Source organism: Octodon degus, unplaced genomic scaffold (genome assembly GCF_000260255.1).
Source record: "Octodon degus isolate 3935 unplaced genomic scaffold, OctDeg1.0 scaffold00183, whole genome shotgun sequence".
Taxonomy (NCBI): Eukaryota; Metazoa; Chordata; class Mammalia; order Rodentia; family Octodontidae; genus Octodon; species Octodon degus.
Window position 1 is genome coordinate 3296678 of NW_004524759.1, and position 18133 is coordinate 3314810.

Here is an 18133-nt window from a genome sequence, read left to right on the forward strand (position 1 = left end):
ATTTCTTTATGATAGCCATTCTTTCTGGGGACAGATTTCTTAATCATGAGGTTTCCTGTTCCTTGGATGAAGTTTCCCCTGAATCAGCTTGTTGTGGCCTGGGGACTAGAAATAAGCCAATCCTGATACCAACTCCTCCAACTCACCCTTAAGAACATAGTGACAGGGCCGGCCAGATGGCTCAGCAGATTAAAGCTCCCACTTAAGCAGATACAGGGACTGGGGTTCGATGCCCAGCATGCCATGCTGGCCCTACCCCCCCCCCAGGGCGTGCTGAGATGGTGACTGAAACTGGGGTGGTGGCGCACACCTGTATTCCCTGCTCCTGGGAGGCTGAAAACAGGAGAATCACTATAAGTCTGATATATGTAGTGAGACCCTGTAGACCCTGTACTAAATACATTTAAAAAAAAAAAAAGAACATAGTGACAGCTACAGAGAAAATTAAATGAAAGGAAAGAAGCCTAGGAAATTCAGATAAAAGTTCAATTTTGTTTCCTTTTACTCAGACAACACATGAACAAACTTTTAGCATACAACTCCCTCTATACTATTTTAGAAATTAATACATCTACATCCAAGAAAGAAATTGCTGGTTTCCCTTGGACTATTTAGATGGTCTGAACCAATTTAGAAAGCTGTGCTGCTACAAAACTTGATGTTCAAAGTTATTTATCGAACAATATTTAGTCATTCAACAAATACCTGCTGAATACCAACTGCATGACAGGCACCACAGAGGGGGACAGATAATTTCATCAGTATACAATGGTCCTTAGCCGATGGACCTTCCAGGGGCATTGGTAGGCTTCCGATGAACACACAAAGAACTGCAGCAGGCCCTGCTAAGTGCCTAAAGAAAAACAAGCTGGCCTGTGCTGAAGTAGCGAGGATCATCAGAAGCTTCCTGTAGAAATCAACACTCAGTGCAAGGGATGAAGGAAGAAGGAGGAAGACAGGTGGCAGAAAGCCAAGTGGGGACACGGGATAATATTAGCTGTGCTAGGAGCCATTGGAGAGCGGTGACAACTCAGACTTGCATATGAGAGACACAGATGGGCACAAGGGAAGGACACTGCAGAGGCCGTGAGCACAGCAGAGGCCGTGCCACAGGTCATCTTTACTGAGCGCATGCACACACACACACACACACACACACACACACACACACACACTTTATTTAGGGTACAAGCCAAGAGCTGGATGCACAATCTGAGGTCACCTGTATGACAGTCCCAGAAAGTAGCTGCCACTGTGTCTGGTACACAAAACAGGACACTGAAGAGACTGCAATCAACATACTTAGGAGTAATGTGACAGGGAGTGGGCATGTGTGACATGCCATAGAGGGGGACTAACAGCCAGCTCTGAGCTTCCGAGCCCTGGAAGGGCAGGAGACATGGAGAAAGTGATGAGCCAGTGGGCACCAATGGGGCAGGCAGACCCCGGGGAGAAGTGGGAACCAGGCCAGCCCAGTCAGGAAGCAGAGGACCAGCCGGAGGAGTGACGCAGGCAGCACAGCAGGTGTGAGGGCTGGGGAAAGCAGCCTGAGACAGAGCTCAGAGGGGCATTGACCATTGGGAATAAGCAAAAGAAACTGCAGGAGGAAAGAAGTATTCTGTGAGGCAAACAGGACACAGCAGACAAAGCCCAAAGGAAGAAAGGATGTGCTTCTAGGAGTGGGACATGAGCAAGACCACCCATCAACTCCAACACAGAGGTAGGCATGAGGTGAGCCCTCTGCGCTTAGCAATCAGAAGGCTCCTGGCACCCTGGAGCAGAATTGTCTCGGGGAGGTGGAGTGAGAAGCTGACCACAAAAGCTGGACAGAGGCATAGATGAGAAAATGAATGGCCCGATGCGCTTCCAGGGCCTGGACACACAGAGGCAAAGTGCGGGGGCCACAGCCAGTGAGCCACGGCCACAGAGCAGGATGCAGCCACCAAGCATCCACTTCTAAGGGGCGACAGGAGAGGAGCCAGGCGCCCTCACTCCATCTCTCAGACACCCAGCTGATGCCTACCAAGGCCTCACTGTGCCTTGGTTTCAGGGAAACTGAGTCTTAAACCTCCCACACGACCCTTCTGAGCATCAAATGTCCATGGCTGGAAAACAATGGATGGCTTCAAAACATTCGTTGAGGAATTAACACTGGGGGTTAGAGCAGGCCACCAGGATTACTTTAAGGGCGGTTTCAGCACAGGACGAAAAGTATGTTTGTTTTCTTTTTTTTTTTTTTTTAACCCAAAACATCAGCAGAACCTCAGCAGAGGCCTGCGCTCCCTAACAGTTCCATCTGATATGAGAAACTGGCACCAGCGACTCCACATCAAGTAGAGATGACACAGGAGCTATGGGGAGGGACCACACACACACACACACACACACACACAGATGAAGGGAAGCAACACAGGACCCAAATCCCAAGCCTGGAGTCGGCATGACTGCTGCCACCCCAAGCTGTCTGAAGCTGGACTTCCTCCTGGAGGAGAGCCTTTCCCCCAGGGGATTAAAGGAATTGGCAGGACAGTGCGTAAGGAAGCACTGCACACAATGCTTGGCACACAGAAGCCCCCGGCCACAGCCATTGTTTCCACCAGAGGAGCAGGGCCTCTCCTGCCAGCCCGGGGCACAGCTCTGCAGCCCCCATGTGCTCAAGGTCGTCCCTCCCAGCAGGGGAAGCCTGAGCGGAGGCTCTGGGAGGAAGGAGCCACCAAAAGCACCCGAGAGTCCTTTAGAGCCAGCAGAGCTGGCAGTGCGCCGCATTCACAGATGCAGTTCCACCCAGCACAGGCCCCTTCGCCACGAGCAGCGCTGTCAGTCAGAGTCAATGGAAAGCAGGTGGTTACCAGCTGCCCTCGGAGCCTGCTTTCCCTGAGCCCTCACACCTAAGCTCCGGGCAACCCCCTTTCCCTACCCTTGCCGAAGCACACATCCCTCCTCTCCCCACTAGACCCAAATGGCTCCATTCTCACATATGCTTTCCAACTGGCCAAGTTCAGCTGACCAGGGAGGGTCCCAAAACTGGCAGCTAACAATATCCACATAGCAGCTTGTGTAGATTTAGAATAGATCCAAATGTACAGCCACAATTCTATACATGACATCGACTCTGAACCACTCACATTTTAATCGTGATGTAACATTTGGAAAGAACAAACAAAATAGAGCCAACTCCTATATATACCTTCTAAATCACCTAAAGGAATAGGAATCATTTCAATATGTGTCCAAATACTCAGATTATTTGTATCAGTCTGTACACGTAAGGTTTACATATTCAGAAAAATGACCAGGGTTTGATCAAAGGAAAACAGAGGCCAAAAAAGCCTTTCTGAGGCGGGAGAAGCCAGGGAAACCAAAGCCTCTGGGCTGGCTTACTTCTCACGGGACTTATTATTGCTTTAGTCCTTGTGTACTTTCACAGAGATGCCTTCTGATATAGACTGATTGTCCCTAACCCACGAACACATACAACAAAAGACGACTTTTTTTTTTTTTTATGGATAGCATTCCTCTGTCAAGTGACACAGGAAATAATGACCCAATATTAAGCACCTAATGTGAGCCAGGTATCATGTTGAGGATTTTATAAGCATTGTCTTTTTTTATTATTTATTCCAAGAAAGTGACACAAGTAACCTTGTCCTCTTATTATCACTGCATGTAACACATTGAATATATAAATCCCCGGGATATAGTAAGTGCTCCCAAAATGTTAATATTGTTCTTATTTTTTTAATTCGAACAACAAGCCTGTGAGTTGGGGACATCCATTTCAACTCACAGATGTGAAAAGTAAGGATTAAAGAGGTTCTGGCCCATGCTGTGACTTCAAAGCTAATGAGTGAAACAATTAAAGACATCGCAGGGCCATCTGACCTAGAGGTCAGCATGCCACCAGTGTTCTCTGCTCTCTAATGTGGATAAAAAGCTAAGAAACTGCAAATCCAGTGGAGACAGATCTCGATTATCTCTGAACTGGATTCACAGAACTAAAGCTTTGTAGGTTCCCCACTGACTATCCTAGTTATTATAATTTTCTCTTCTACTTTTTCTCTGTGCTATTATTTTCTCCAACTATTGCCATGACTAAGGTATAAAGTATTTGCATTTTAACATCACAGTGCTACCTGTCCACTCACACCTGTGATCTAGATTCACACATTGTTGTTTTTGTTTTCCTCAAAGGTTCAGCCAAGAAAAGTAACAGAGGACCTTTGGAAAGAGGCAGAAACCCAGGGAAACAAGGCTCCATTCTGAAGACTTTCTGGTTCTCAAATCTCATCCTCACAAAGGGAACTCAATGATGGTTTCATTTCTGTATAAAATAAATCTCAAGCCTCAGCAAACCCACTTGGCTACTGAAAACACACAACTGGGACCAGTTTGAGGATAAGCTAATTTCCATTACAAATGGGAACGTGGAAGATAGGAAAAGACTCGAAAGCTACAAGATTTTACAAGTAAAGCTGCCTAGACCTTGGCCTTTCTATGGGGTTTAGTAAATGGCACAGTAGGGGATCTCAACATTAGCTGTTTGCACTCCTCCTGTGTGGGTCCCCTATGTGCCATCCCACACCCAAGTCACCTGCAGACCCCCACCCCAACACCACTGGGCCATCTTCTCTTGGGGGAGCTTTACTTTTCCCTGAGGATCAGATCCCTCCAACTTCAGGTCTGATACTTTTTATTGATGATACTAGGGATTGAGCCCAGTACCTAGTATGGAAAATAATTCAAGGCAAACCAGGAATTTCTTTCTTTGATGCACACATATAAAGGTTTTTTGTATATAAGAAATAGCATACTAAATTTTACTGACATGTTTCCCAGGTAAAAGGAAATATAGTGAAGCTTTTGTTTCTTTTAATATGTGACTTTCCATGTTCCTTCTCCCCAGCTTAGGTTTCTCCATAGAGGTCACTATGTTTGTAAGGCCCCCTTGGATGCATCGGTGTCAGAATTGGCTTATTTTTAGTCTCGAGGCCATGCCAAACCTTTGCACTAGCTACATCCCCAGCTAGTTTTGAGTTTTGGTGTTGCTTTTGAGACTCGTTTTTCTTGCATCACTTACTTGCCCAGGCTGGGCTTGAACTTGCAGCTTTCCTGCCCCAGCCATCCTGAGTGCTGGGATCTCAGGGCTGCGCAACTGCACCTTGCTTCTCACCTGCTTCCATTACTACCAAAAGAAACTGATGGCCTAGGATATTTCGGATGCATTACAGTAAAGAAAACACATTAAAGCTGCAGTCATAGGGGCTGGTGAGATGGCTCAGTGGTCTAAAGCACCTACTTAGAACAAGCTAAACTAAGCAAAACACAGGGACTGCAGTTCAATCCCCCAGCACCACATGCCAGCCAGCCCTGCCCCCTGGTGGGCTGAGCTGGCCACACACACACACACACACACACACACACACACACACACACAAAAATAAATAAAAAATTAAAAAAAAGCTGCAGTCATAGTTGAAAAGTAGTGGTGTTCATGATAAGGAAACTGAGTCCTGGCCTCTCAAAGTTTCCAGAGTAGATGAGGAGGAAACAGGAACCTGGTGTGAACCATGGAAAGCACCACATCTCCCACCCTCCCATCTACTTTCATGCCCCCAGAGAGAAATAAAGGTCTGTCTCAGAAGGAGGGGAGTCACCTCTCCCTGTGACAGTGGAAGCACTGCAGCCTGAGGCCAGGGAACCCTGTCTTGCCCTCACAGAATGGTGCACGCCCACTCCTTCCAGGGGTAGGGTCAGAAATGCAAGCCCTTTGCAGACCTCGGGGGCCCTGGCATTGTTCTATGCTGCAAGGTTGCAGGCAGAGCTTGTCCACAGCCACCCAGAGAGCCCAACAGATGTTCCTCCCACCTTCAGTCTGAAGAAGGGACTGCGGTGCTCACGATGCTGTCTCAGAAAAAATTCATCATCAGAGAAAGGAACAGCGGGACTTGCAGTCCACTGCAGGAAGTGTGTGACTCAGGATCCCAGCGGAGAACCAGGTGTCGAGGCAGAAGCCAAACAGATCAGCAGGTGCCCAAGCACAGCTCTTCCTCCAGGGCCCTGCCCTGCCCAGGAACCACTCACCACAGCCTGTGGGTTTCTCACGCTGTCTGTGGTGCCCTCTCCACCACTACAGCTTTGCCTCCCAGGCCTGCTCCTCGCAGCACTTGCACAGCACTGTCACCATCACTGAACCCAACATCCCCGGCACTGTGGCTTCATATGACCAAGCGATGAGGCCAGACGAGGGACAATCTGCCAGTGCTGTCCATGTTTCAGATCCTGCACTGGTGGCTCCAGCAGGAGAGAGCATGCTTTTTTGGATCACAGCCCAGTGTGTGAGATGGTTGCCTGAGCCTCAGACTGCAAGACACCGTCCCATCACTGAACCTCTCTGGGCCACATTGTCCTTATGCATAAAACAAACATGACGGTGGTACCTTTAAGCTGGGCATCCAACCTGATGCACACCTGTAATGCCAGCACTCTGGGAGGCTGAGGCAGGAGGACTGAAAGTAGACACCCAGCCTGGGCAACTTAGTGCCTTAGCAAAACCCAAAATAAAAAAAGGTTGTAGCATAGGGCAAAGGCTCTGGGCTCAACTCGTCGTATTACCTCAAAAGGCACCTGTATCACAGGACTGTCATGAGGATAAAATGTGATCATAAAAGAACTGGTTAAGAATCATACTGCACCATGAATGACCATGCTCCTGGCCCTTGTCCTTTGCTCCTCCACAGCAGGGTGAAGGGACAAGTGTGGGAGTCACATGAGGAAAGAGAAGCAAGCTGAGCTCCTGACACAACAGCCACAGTGCCCTAGGCAGCTCTCGTCTCCTGAAGGCTGAGATGTGCCCGACACACGGTGCATAGCAACCGTGTGAGAGTGCTGTGCCCTGCAAGGACGCTGGGCAGGGGACCTCACCCTGCTCTTCAGGGTGGTCCTTCCTGCCTCTCCCTGCCCAAGCAGGTCCAGAGAGGCATTTCTGACTGCAGGCTTCCTCCCGCTGTGACTAACCACACAGGCCAAAGCAAAGGAACAAAGAGCAGAGGCAGCCATCCATGGGTGATATAATCCCATCACTCAGGGGGCCGAGGCAGGAGCATCTCTGAGAGTCTGAAGTCAGCCTGGGCTACATAACAAGACCGTGTGTCAAGAGCATAAAATAAAATAAACAAATGCTCTTCATCTTCTGTCCATAGCCAGGGCTTCCTACAGCCTCCTTCATCACATGTGTGTCTTCGACCTCAGCCTTGGAAAAAGTGCACTAAATAAGCAATGTGAGTACAACATGCATGCAGTGACCACACACACACACACACACACACACACACACACACACGCCTGCTGGCCTGGTCATCCACTGATAAGAGCCAGGACTTATCTCACGGTCTCTGCCTCTGACCCCACAAGGTGCAGAGGCACTGAAGGGAACCATCGTGGCTCCATGATCCTCCCAGACAAAAGTCCGAGGCAAGGACTAGGGGTACAGCTCAGGGGTGGGCTCCTGCACAGTGAGGCTCTGCGTCCCAGCCTCAGCATGATTATTAACAAATAAGCCACTCAACAATCAATCATGTAACAGCCCCTGTTTATCTCCCCACCCTCTCCTCCACACCCACACCTGCTCTCCCACAAGGCGCTGGCTGCCTAGCTGCTCCACCCCTCCCCCACCCTGGGTGGGAGTAGCTGCTCCTCCTCCTGCCAGTGGCCCAGCAACTCAGCTGACCCCCACCAATGAGGCCATGCTCCCCTCAGCTCAAGCCTCTGAACACACAAACTGGACCCCATTCCACTTCTGCTTATAATTCTCTCATCATACTTGGCATTCTGTCATGCAGCATAGATATGTGTGCATACGTCCATCTCCTCCATGAACTGAAGTCATGTGAAGACTCAAGCTACTTATGTTTTATTCCCAAAATTTCCAATCAATGCATGCTATGAGCCAGGCATTATACCATCCCCTAGAAAGATGAGTCAGGAGGCTCCCTTTGGTTTATCTAAACTCTACCAGAGTGTGGAGTGCAGCTCACCAACACAGCACCTGCCCAACATGTCCAGGGGCCTGGGTTCCTCCCTAGCACTGCACAGGCCACAAGTAAAAGATGAAAGCTGCTGGGGAGGAGAGAAAGCAATGGGAGTCAGGCTAAGTACACAGAGATTATAACACATGAAACATGATATACATTGAAATATAACCACAGCATGTTCCTTATGGTTACACAGATAACAGAGATCACATAAAAGGGACTGCAAATCTCATGCAGGTCAAGAGAAACATATCCAAAGAAGCAACATTTGCACAGCTGTCTGTGCACCCACAGGTGTAGACAGAGAAGCGAGAGGGCTCCAAAGTGTGTTAAAGGGACTGAGTCGCTTCCACTACAAGAGACACAGTTGGATGTGTGCCTTAAGTGACCGCTCTAACACTAACCAGAGTGCAGTCATCAGTCCCAAAGTCTGCTCAATGCATGAGTGTTAAGTTCACATTAGCATAAGAGAATTTCAGCAGTTCAGGAAGCACAGAACTCCATGAATCAGAGCTGGCTGTGATGCCCAGTAAAGTGGCACGGCCGCACTTCCCTGGGCTCTTTTTCAATGCACACTTTGACTGAAGGATTCAAGGAAAAGAAGAACATTGTGCTCAGGCAGGAAAAGCTCAAGAAGGGAACTAAGCTGAGAACTGGTTGAACAAGTGTCAGAGGTTCCATGGAGTGTGAATGGTCTCATTTAGTGGGCAGCAGCCAAGCAGGGCCCCGAAGCCAGGCTCGAGGCTGAGGCCTCAGACTGGGCTGCAGCTCAGGTGCCAGCATAGGCCGAGCAGGTAGGAGGCCCTGGATTCCATCTCCAGCTCGGCAAAAGCAAGCAGAGTAGACAGAGCCAGTGAGTGTGCTAGGCGGTTAGACATTAGGCATGAAGGAGGGCTGTGAAGCAGCATACTTCAGCAGTTATACTTAGTAAAGAAACAAGGATTTCAGTGTGTAACGCACTTATAATAGTTGGTTAGGTCTCAGACCTAAAATGATCCTTAGGACATGATGACATCAGAAGGTTACCCTCTGTGCACATACCCTCTGGACACCTAATGCACAGTTGATACCCTGTCCTGAGATCTCAGGAAAGGGAGCACCGTTTCAAGACCCTCCTTCCTTGGGTGGAAACATGACTGAAGTTTACGGGCAGGATTAAGACCACCAGAAGGGAACAAGGAAGACAGTTTGAGACACCAACATTCCCAGGAAAGCCCTCTGAAGAGGGGCACTAAGCACATAACCACCCATGCACACCAAGTTCTGTGTGCCCTGGGCAGACACCTTCGTGGTGCTGCCTGCCTTCTCACTTGAAGACATAATTCTCTCTGTAGCTACTTTCAGATGAATTCTGCATATCTTGACTGAATTCCTTATCAAGGGCACAAAGAACTTCAGGCCAAGGCAGTGAGGGGCTGGGTCCTCATTGTGTCAGGCCTCAAGAACAGTTAGGAGAGGGCTTGCGAAAGGAGACAGTGTTTGCTGCACTGCTTTGGATGACAGGATATGAATACAAACAGATTAGAAGTGGGGTCCATGCAATGGGTGAGAGCAAGAAGGTAAAGAAAAACTGTTGCCGGAGAGGGTGTCCAGTAACCCCTTGAAGCGCTGGCAGGGCTTGTGATTTGGGACAAAGGTGTCCTCAGCCCTTGCACCTTCTAGCTTGCCTGCAGCCTCCTTGGACCTGAGGGTTTAGAAGGAGATGGGCCAGCAGCAGGTGCACAGGCTATTGAACAGGTGTCCACCCATGGGCACAGGTGCATACATGTGCACACACATTTGGACAAGGGGAAATGAGGGACATGGAATTGAGAGAAAGGAACACCTGTGGAAACATCTTAGGTCCCCCATTAACCATCCATGATATCTGTACTGGGGGCTCTGGGTGTATCCTGGCAACCCCTCACCCCAGCAGAATGGACCTGTGAAGGTCATGGGCCCCAGGACCTCACCACTGAAGGACTCCTGTTCTGTTCCTCCCTTACCTCTTCTATCCACTCTATGGCCCCTCAGTAGCCATAAAAAGCACAGAAATTATGACAAGTGTTTTATCATCTCTCGACCATCAGTACTTAGGAATAAAAAAAAAAAAAACAGAACTTTTTTCAAAATAATCTAACAGAACTCTGTGTTCAGTGGCCTATTACCTGAAAGAAGTTTGCCTCCTACATATGACAGCTTTCATTCAAAAGAATAGCATTGCTTGGAGACAGATCTTGTAGAAGACTCAGGAAATTCCTGACCCAGAGGAACAAATGCTATTTTCCCTGCCTTTTCATCATACACCACATACTGTTCAGTCCCCTCTGTGCCAGGTGAGCCCTGGCTTTGTGTTCCCTCCAGTAGGAAGACCCTAAAAGCTCCATTTGCTTCCCCTTGCAAGGCTTTGGGCCACAGCACTGAGAATGTCTTGGCTCAATTCCAGCAATCAGCAGCACATTAAGGGATGGGTCTGGATCGACTTAATGTGTCATCATTTAACCAACTGTTGTTTTTTACTGGGACTTCTTAGAACTTTAAGTAGAGGCTTGATGGGCCTGATTAAGTTGTAAATTTTCCTCTTTTTGATGGCTTCTTCCTGTCTCTTTGATGGCCACAGAAGCCGCAATGAGAGTAATTAAACATTCAAACATGAAGATGAAAGGCAAGGTATCAACATGCACATGATTTATCTGCTAGTCAAATCCTTAATACTAAACCAAGAATCCCACTCACAACAAACTCAGCCATTTCCCAGTCTCTGTAAGGGTGGCTTGGAGGATCTTTGGCCCCTTTACAATTCACCTGCAGACACTGCAAGATAAGGGTAGCTCTTAGGTCAAACAATGTGTGTGGGGACAGATAGGTAACTGAAGTCCATTCCCTGCATTCTCTCAAGCTTACCATGCCCTCTGCCAAGGTCAGCACCTTTCAAGGAGGACAGCACAACTTGTGAGGAAAACACCTAAGAAGTTCTTTGCATCACTTTCTAAAAGATCAGTATAATGTATGGGCATGTCAGCCTTTCCAACGGATCATTCTGCAGACATTAAACCAGATATAATAAATAATATGCCGGATAGGAGACAGAGACAGTTTACTAAAACACATGCATGGGGGGACCACAAAAACATTCTAGGTCAAAGAGCCCAGGTCATGTGAAGTTCAATTCCTTGACGGCTCTCTTTTAATTGCTGTTGATGACAAAAAGAACACCAACCACCTCATGATGGATGTAGTCCGTCACTGGAGAACACTTGTAGTTTGCAGTTTCCAGAAAATTCTGAACCACAAAAAAACCTTTGCTACTGGACGACCATCGCCCCCAATGACAAATGGTGTGGAAGCATCACACTCTGCTCTTGGAAATCAGGAGCAGGATTAGAGAAGAAACCAAAGTGTTGATTTAGTGGAGCCTCCGGCCCTCTCGAGTTCTACACCTGCGTGCCCGGAAGCGCCCTGCAAGCAACAGGTGGCCTCTGAACTATTCCTGGGTGTCCCAGGCATCCTGAGACTCAAGGCAGCAAAGGACTGGCAGCACTGTGTATGCACTGTCAGATGTAGTTTCTACTTTGAATTAGTTTTAGTCTCCAAAGCTGAACCTGACAAATAAGAAATTAACCCTGAGCCCAGCCGGCCACCAAGCCAGCTGGGAACTTGGTCTACAGGTGTCCTCCATCTGTCTCTTAGGCCCCTCAACCCTAACTGCCTCAGGAATTGTACACAGGAGCTGTGATGACTGTGGCAGGCAGGGGTCACACCGCCATCGCTGGGCAGCTGATAACGCGGGAGGCGCAGACGCACCTTCCTGCTGTCTCTGAGTAAGCACGCCAAAACCATCTCCTGAAAGCACCTCTTGGCGTGACTTGCAGCCCTCAACTCTTCAGACACTTTGCTGTAACATCTTACAACCATGAGCTCGTCACGAGGAAAGCTCTTTCTGCCAGATCAACCCTGGGTCACCAGCCGCGTCCAGGGACTTTTATGCCTCACCTCCCCGCCCGGATGCCGCTGTGCACCAGCAGGAGCCCAGGCCGCGCGCCCAGGGTTGAGGGCGCGCACGTGCATGCTGGACCCTACGGAGCAGCCGTCTCTGCAGGCGAACACACGGTGGAGCTGTGCACGCGCAGGTCTCAGACGCGTACGCGCGTGTGGCCGTGCACGCGCCGGGTCCCCGCCGCCCGCGCGTCCCGCGTACCTGATTGAAGTGTAGGGCGCCGGGTCCAGTAGCTCCGGTGTGGCCGCCCTGGCCCGCGCCCAACTCCCCAAACAGCAGCCCGAGCTGCGCGACAGAAAGGCTGAGGTTGGTGCCGAAGGTGCTGAGCACGTCCTCGCTGAAGTCGCGCGTGGGGCCCCCAGCGCCGAGCCTGGGCGCAGCCAGCAGCAGAAGCGCTGCAGCCGCAGCCATGGCCGAGAGGGGCGGGACAGCGTCGGGTCTGCGGCCGGGTCGGGTCGGGCGGGTCGAGTCCCGGTCGGGTCGGATTCCGCTAGAGAGGCGCCACTCGGGTCCTCGAGGTGGCGCAGGGCGATCGGCTGCGCGGACCCAGCCTGGCGCGGAGTCTGCGGGAGGGGAGGGTCGCGGTTGAGGCCGGGGCCACGACGCCAGCTGCCCCAGCCGCGCGGACCCGGATCCGCCCTTACGGCCCAGCGGAGGTGGACACGTGGGGCCCAGGTCCGAGCCGCTGCGCCACCCTCCAGCCCCGCGCGGCGGCGCGCGCCTGTCGTCCCAGCACTGTGAGAGGCTGAGGCAGGAGGGCAGCAAGTTCCAGCCCAGCCCAGGCGACCGGGTGAGATCTCGTCTCAAAATAAAATATGCAGAAGGGTAAGGCACGGAACTCCGTGCGAGGTTCGAGATTCTACCCCATGCCGGGGACTGGGGCCTCCCTCCCTCCCTCCCTCGTTTCCTCCCTCCTACTCCTGGTAGCTGCTCTGGCGAGGGAGGTTGGGGCTCCCGACCCCGCACCTCTCCGGCCCGCTCCGCCTCCGCGTCCCTCTGTGTACCAAGGCCACACTGCCCCTGCGTCCCTGTCTTCTGCTGTCTGGGCCCCTGCCCGCGGGGAGTGGGTCCGCCCAGACTTGAGATAAGGGACGGTCCTGTCCCCGCCCCGCACGCGACCCCGCCCCGCCCGGCGCCCCGCGCCTCCCTAGCCCTGCGGTCGCCCCTAGGCCGGCCCGGCCGATGCGGAGTTACATTCCTGATTACCTCGGTGCTATCGACGTCCTGGACTGGAGCCTGCAGCCCCGCATGGTCTCGGAGACCGACAGGAATTGCTTTGGTCGCACTTCTGACCCGCGGGAGAAAGAGGAAGCCGAGTCAGGAGTGTGCAGGATGGACGGGGCGCTTCCTGTGCCGGCGGAACATCCGCAGATCACAGGCAGTTTGTTTGTTTGGATGAGAGTCACGACACGCTGGCTCGGGTGTGAGCTCTGCGAGTTAGTGCTATGCCAAGGTGGAGTTCGGGGACAAAGGTTGTGTCTGCCGGGCACAAAACGAAACTGCGTCTTGCCGTCGCTGCCCAGGGAGTCCGGTGCGGTGCAGCCCCCAGCCACACACCCCGGAAGGGACAAGGGGCCCAGAGCAGGTCAGCAGGCCGAAGGACCTCACCTCCCTGGGTCCTGGGGTCCGCGAAACACGGAGGCCCAGGACAGGGGAGGTGCGGGAGTGGGGCGCTCTGCAGCCACCTGCTTGGTCTGAAAGGATCCGGGACAGATTCCTCCTTCAGGAGGAACTGAGCTGAGCCCCTTCAGGTGGAACTGAGCTGACCACCTCTCCAGGGTGCAGTCCTCGCTCATTGACAGTGAGCTCCAGAACCACACGATGCGCAAAAGCCCCCAAGACTGGAGGTCAACAGAGTCCCGGATCACAGGGGCAGGGTCTAAACCGTACGCTGGGTTTTTAAATGCTGTTTATTGTCTGATTTTCCTTTTCACCTGATGGCTCAAGATGTCCTTTAAGAGCTAATGAATGTTTAAAAAGGCTTCTCTAGCCAGTGTGGTGGTTTACACCAGTAATCTCAGCATTAACAAGGCTGAGGCAGCTTGATCACCACAACTTCAAGGTTGGAATGGGCTACATAGCAAGTTCAAGGCCAGCCAGCAGTACAAAGCTAGACCCTGTCTTTAAAAAAGCCTAAAAGAAAATAAAAACAAATAAAAAGATCTTCTGTATCTCACAGGCTGTTCAGTCCCAGCTTCTCCACCGCCAACATTGTGGATTACAAAGTGGTATGTTGATGTGTTGGGGGGTTTTTCAACAGAGGTAATGGGTTTTCAATGACACACGTTTTATATCATGGATTTTTTTTGAAAACATAATTTAGCAGTCATTCGTGTCATTCATATTTTGCTAATCCATCCACCCTACAGGACAGACAGTAAAATGGGTAATAATCACCCTGTCTAGAAACTTTTGCAGTACAATTAATGCAATACATGCATGCAATTAGTATTTGGAAAATGTGAGGTTACTAGCTACCAAGGAAGGAAGGCTGATTTCTAGATCTTATGCACTAAAAGGCCAAAATCATCCAAGTATGATTCGGGTCATTTGGGGGCCTCACTGCGCCTCCTGTCAATAACAGCACGGCTGACAAGGAGATTGACTGAAAAAACAGGCTGCAAAGCACAGCTCTTTTTCTGGGGAATTTGCTCTGGAGTCCAAGTGCTTTCCAGGCATAATGAGGGAGTGGCTATCCAGCACGGGCAGGGTTTGGCGAGCTCCTCTTTCCTCTCGGACTCATCTAGAAGCCAGCACAGCAGGGTTGAATGCCGAGAACCTGGCCCAGCCTTTGTATTCCTGCATATCTAACTGAGAAGTCACCTATTAGGAAAAACACAAGGCACAGAGGACAAAGTAAAGTCTAATGCTCCAGTAGAAAGGACATTTGACTTCAAATCATATCTTCCCTTAATTTCTTCAAATTTTTCAGAACCCAACTCTTTTGTGATTGTGACAAATGAGGAACAAATTTCTTTCTTGTAAACTTGCTCAGGCACACATGTTCCTGAGCAGGACTAGCAAGGACTCTGAAGACAGCCTCTCACCTGTGCTTTCTCTTCCTGTCCTTGGTACTCCTGGGTGGAGCACGGATGAGGGCCCAGTGACCCAAAGTGCGTAGTGGAGCTCCAGCAAGGGCAAAGAGACCCCAGCAGGAGAGGACAGAGCAATCTGCTGGAGTCTGACAGGTTCAGGGGCTGGGGAGTGACAAGACCACAGGAAGACGTCCTGACAGGCAGGTGTGTGTGTGCATGTGGTCACCAGTGTCTGCTGGCATTCAGGTGGGATGAGGAGGGCATCCTCAGCAGAGCCTACCTGGAACAGAGGTGGCCAGCAGGGGCTGCTGGAGCCCAAGTGCAGTGGAGGGAGTCCGTGGAGATAGAAATGACCAGCACAGGAAGTTGAGGCCAAGCAGGTGATGCTGATGACACAGAGTGACAGTGATGTCCTTGAGATAGGGGGTGATGAGCAGCTGGTAAAAAGGAGATACCAAGACCCAAGAAGGATAAAACAGGAACAGGGACTGTAGGAACAGAAGTAGGTTAATTATGGTATGGGTCAGCTTTCCTATCTTTGGGGCAAAATACCCCAGGTCCCTGTCCACAGTTTAAGGACAGTTTAGTCCACAGCTGTAGGCTCCAAGGCAGGAACATCATCACTGAAGGGCTGGTGGAACAAAGCTGCTCAGCTTACAGATGCCAAAAGCAGAAGGAGAGGAAAGAGCTAGGGACAAGGATACAAGCTTCCAGCTCAGCCTCCAGCATCCTGCCTGTCCCCCAGACCCCACTTGGGAATAGCACATCAGCCATGAGCTCATCAGAGATGAATCTGCTTATGAGTGCAGGGGTCTGCTTATGGTCCAACTGTCCCCCCCCCACACATACACCAGAAGTCCCACCTCTGGACAGGAGACTTGGGAGGCATTTAGATATGAAGCACAACAACTGTACACAAAGTGCTATGATTTATATCTAGATGTCCCCCAAAACCTCATACACTCATGGATAAGGCTTTGGGGAGTGATTGAATCGTGGGTTGTGATACTGCATTAATCCACAGATGGTTTTGCAGCTGGGTGTGAGGTTGGGAGGTCAAGCTGGGTAGGAGGAGGGGTCATTGGAGGCACGGCCTGTAAAAGCTGTGCCCCTTCTCCTCCTTGCTATCTCTCTGCTTCTTGCTGTCATACCAAGAGCTGTTTCTCCTCTTTCAAGCCCCTCTGAAGTGTGAACCTGCCTGGGAGCCAGCCAACTGTGGGCTGAAACTGAAGCAAAATAAACCTCTCCAGAGTCCTTAAAGTTATGATTGCCAGGTAGTTTGTCCAGCAATTAGAAAGTAAATGAGACACAAGAAAATTGGTTGAATAAATACATATGTTGTGGGTCATAGCAACCAGTTTTCTCATGAAATTGAAAATTAAAGAGAGAGAAAGCAAGACTGAACCTTGATCTCTTTAGCTGAAATTAGTGCCCTCGGTGTCAATTCATGGTTTCCATAGAGAAATACAGAGGTCTAGATGGCTGCACATAATTCCCAGCTTTGTCACTGCAGGCCAGGAGCACCCGCTAGCAGCAGGGAGTGTGACAACGAAGGCGCTGAACTTGGCTCTCAAGTGCAAGGCTCCAAGAACAAAACCAGAACTCCAGAGGAAAAGAGCTGAGTCCAGGAGCAGATATGCAAAGAACAAGATGAACCAGGAATAGCTCCTCATGCTTGAAAGTGAGGAAATGGCCCTGGCCAAAGACGTAGGAAATGCAGATGAAGTTGTTCCAGGAGAACCGGCTCAGATAGCGGCTCACAGGGTAAAAGTCTTTCTACTATGCTTGCAACTTTTGGGTAACATTGTAACTGCTTTCAACTTTGTATTTCAACTTTTGTATAATTGCTTCAAATTTTTAAGAAAGAAACCATTAAGCATTGATAAAAGAAAACACTTCAGCAACACATGCCATTGATAGTAAAATTAAAATTGTGCTAAACTACTGCTTTCATAAATTCTAGTGGGATGTCCTCATTAATATATCTTTTCAGCATTTGCAGCACTGTGCCTGCTGCCTGGGAATCCCAGACTAAACTGAGACCCCTGTTTTGCCTCTAAAATGCTGGGACTACAGAGAAATATGAGCTATTGCAGGGATGGAAACTTTAAAGGTCAAGCACGCAGGAGTCCCTGGATCCAACACACGTGCCCCAGCACATACAAGTGCACAAGCACACACACAGCGGTGGTGAGAAACGAGCTCTGTGCCTGCAGATGGCAGTGAATGAATAATCCATAGGGCAGGAACCCTGAATTTGAAAAGCAGGTAACAGTTTGATGGAAAGATGAGGAGCCATACATTTCAGGAAGGAAAATGTTAAGTATAAAGCCTGGACAGCTTAGAGGCCAAAAGCAGAGAAGGCAGCAACAGAGAGTACTTGGACCTGGAGTGCTGGAGCATCATGTGATAAGGAGCAGCCGGGACAACCTCCGAGTCTGGCTGGACCCAAAATGTCTGGTGAAGCAGAACACACACCTATGAATGTCTTCTCTCAGAGCAATTCCTTTCCCCAAGTTCAAGCTTCTTTCTTTTCTTTGCTTTTCTTTTTCTTTCTTTTTGCACAGGGGATTAAATTCAGGACCTCGAACTTGCCAGGCAGGCACTGTGCCACTGAGCTGTATCTCCAGCCCAGAAGTTTCCTTTTTGTTGTATTATCAGTATTAAACAATATTTAGTCATCATTATTGCAAATATACCACAGCTCAGATTCTCAAATACAGGCAAGCCAGTGGCTCTATCCAGGTCACCTTCATCTACTTGGCCACCAATGCCAAGACCACATGCAGAGGAGCACATCTCTGCAGGACTCTAGATGTCTCCTGCAGTCTGTAAAGTAAGGATCAAGGTAACTTCTGTTTGGTTTTGGTTTCATCACTAAGGAACTGTGAAAGCCGGGTGTCATAAAGGATGGAAAAGCTTTGGGCAGCTGCAGGTGTGCTCAGAAGTTAGGACAGTGGAGTAATACGAGCTGGAAGACAGGCATGGTGAGTGGCTGCCAGGGGATTGAGGGGAGAGCCACCAGGAAAATCCCAGAACAAAGAGTGCTTTAACCCAGCAAGATTCATGAGGGTTTTTTCTAGGAAGTTAAA

The 18133-nt window shown here is 50.0% G+C and overlaps 1 protein-coding gene across 3 annotated transcripts in view; it reads right to left on the reverse strand.

Moving 5' to 3' along the window:
• Slc39a8 (solute carrier family 39 member 8) overlaps positions 1–13334 on the reverse strand; it is a 78406-nt gene extending 65072 nt beyond the window's left edge. The window contains exons 1-2 of one of the 3 annotated variants that reach the window (XM_023703865.1): positions 13213–13334; positions 12208–12569 (exon numbers count right to left, since the gene is read on the reverse strand). In XM_023703865.1, coding sequence (XP_023559633.1) covers positions 12208–12417 — 210 coding nt within the window. In that variant the 5' untranslated portion in view covers positions 12418–12569; positions 13213–13334. Of the gene's footprint in view, positions 1–12207; positions 12570–12924; positions 13181–13212 lie in introns of those variants that run through there. The other 2 variants (XM_004643722.2, XM_023703866.1) reach the window with 2 other exon arrangements.
• Positions 13335–18133: the final 4799 nt, after the last annotated feature.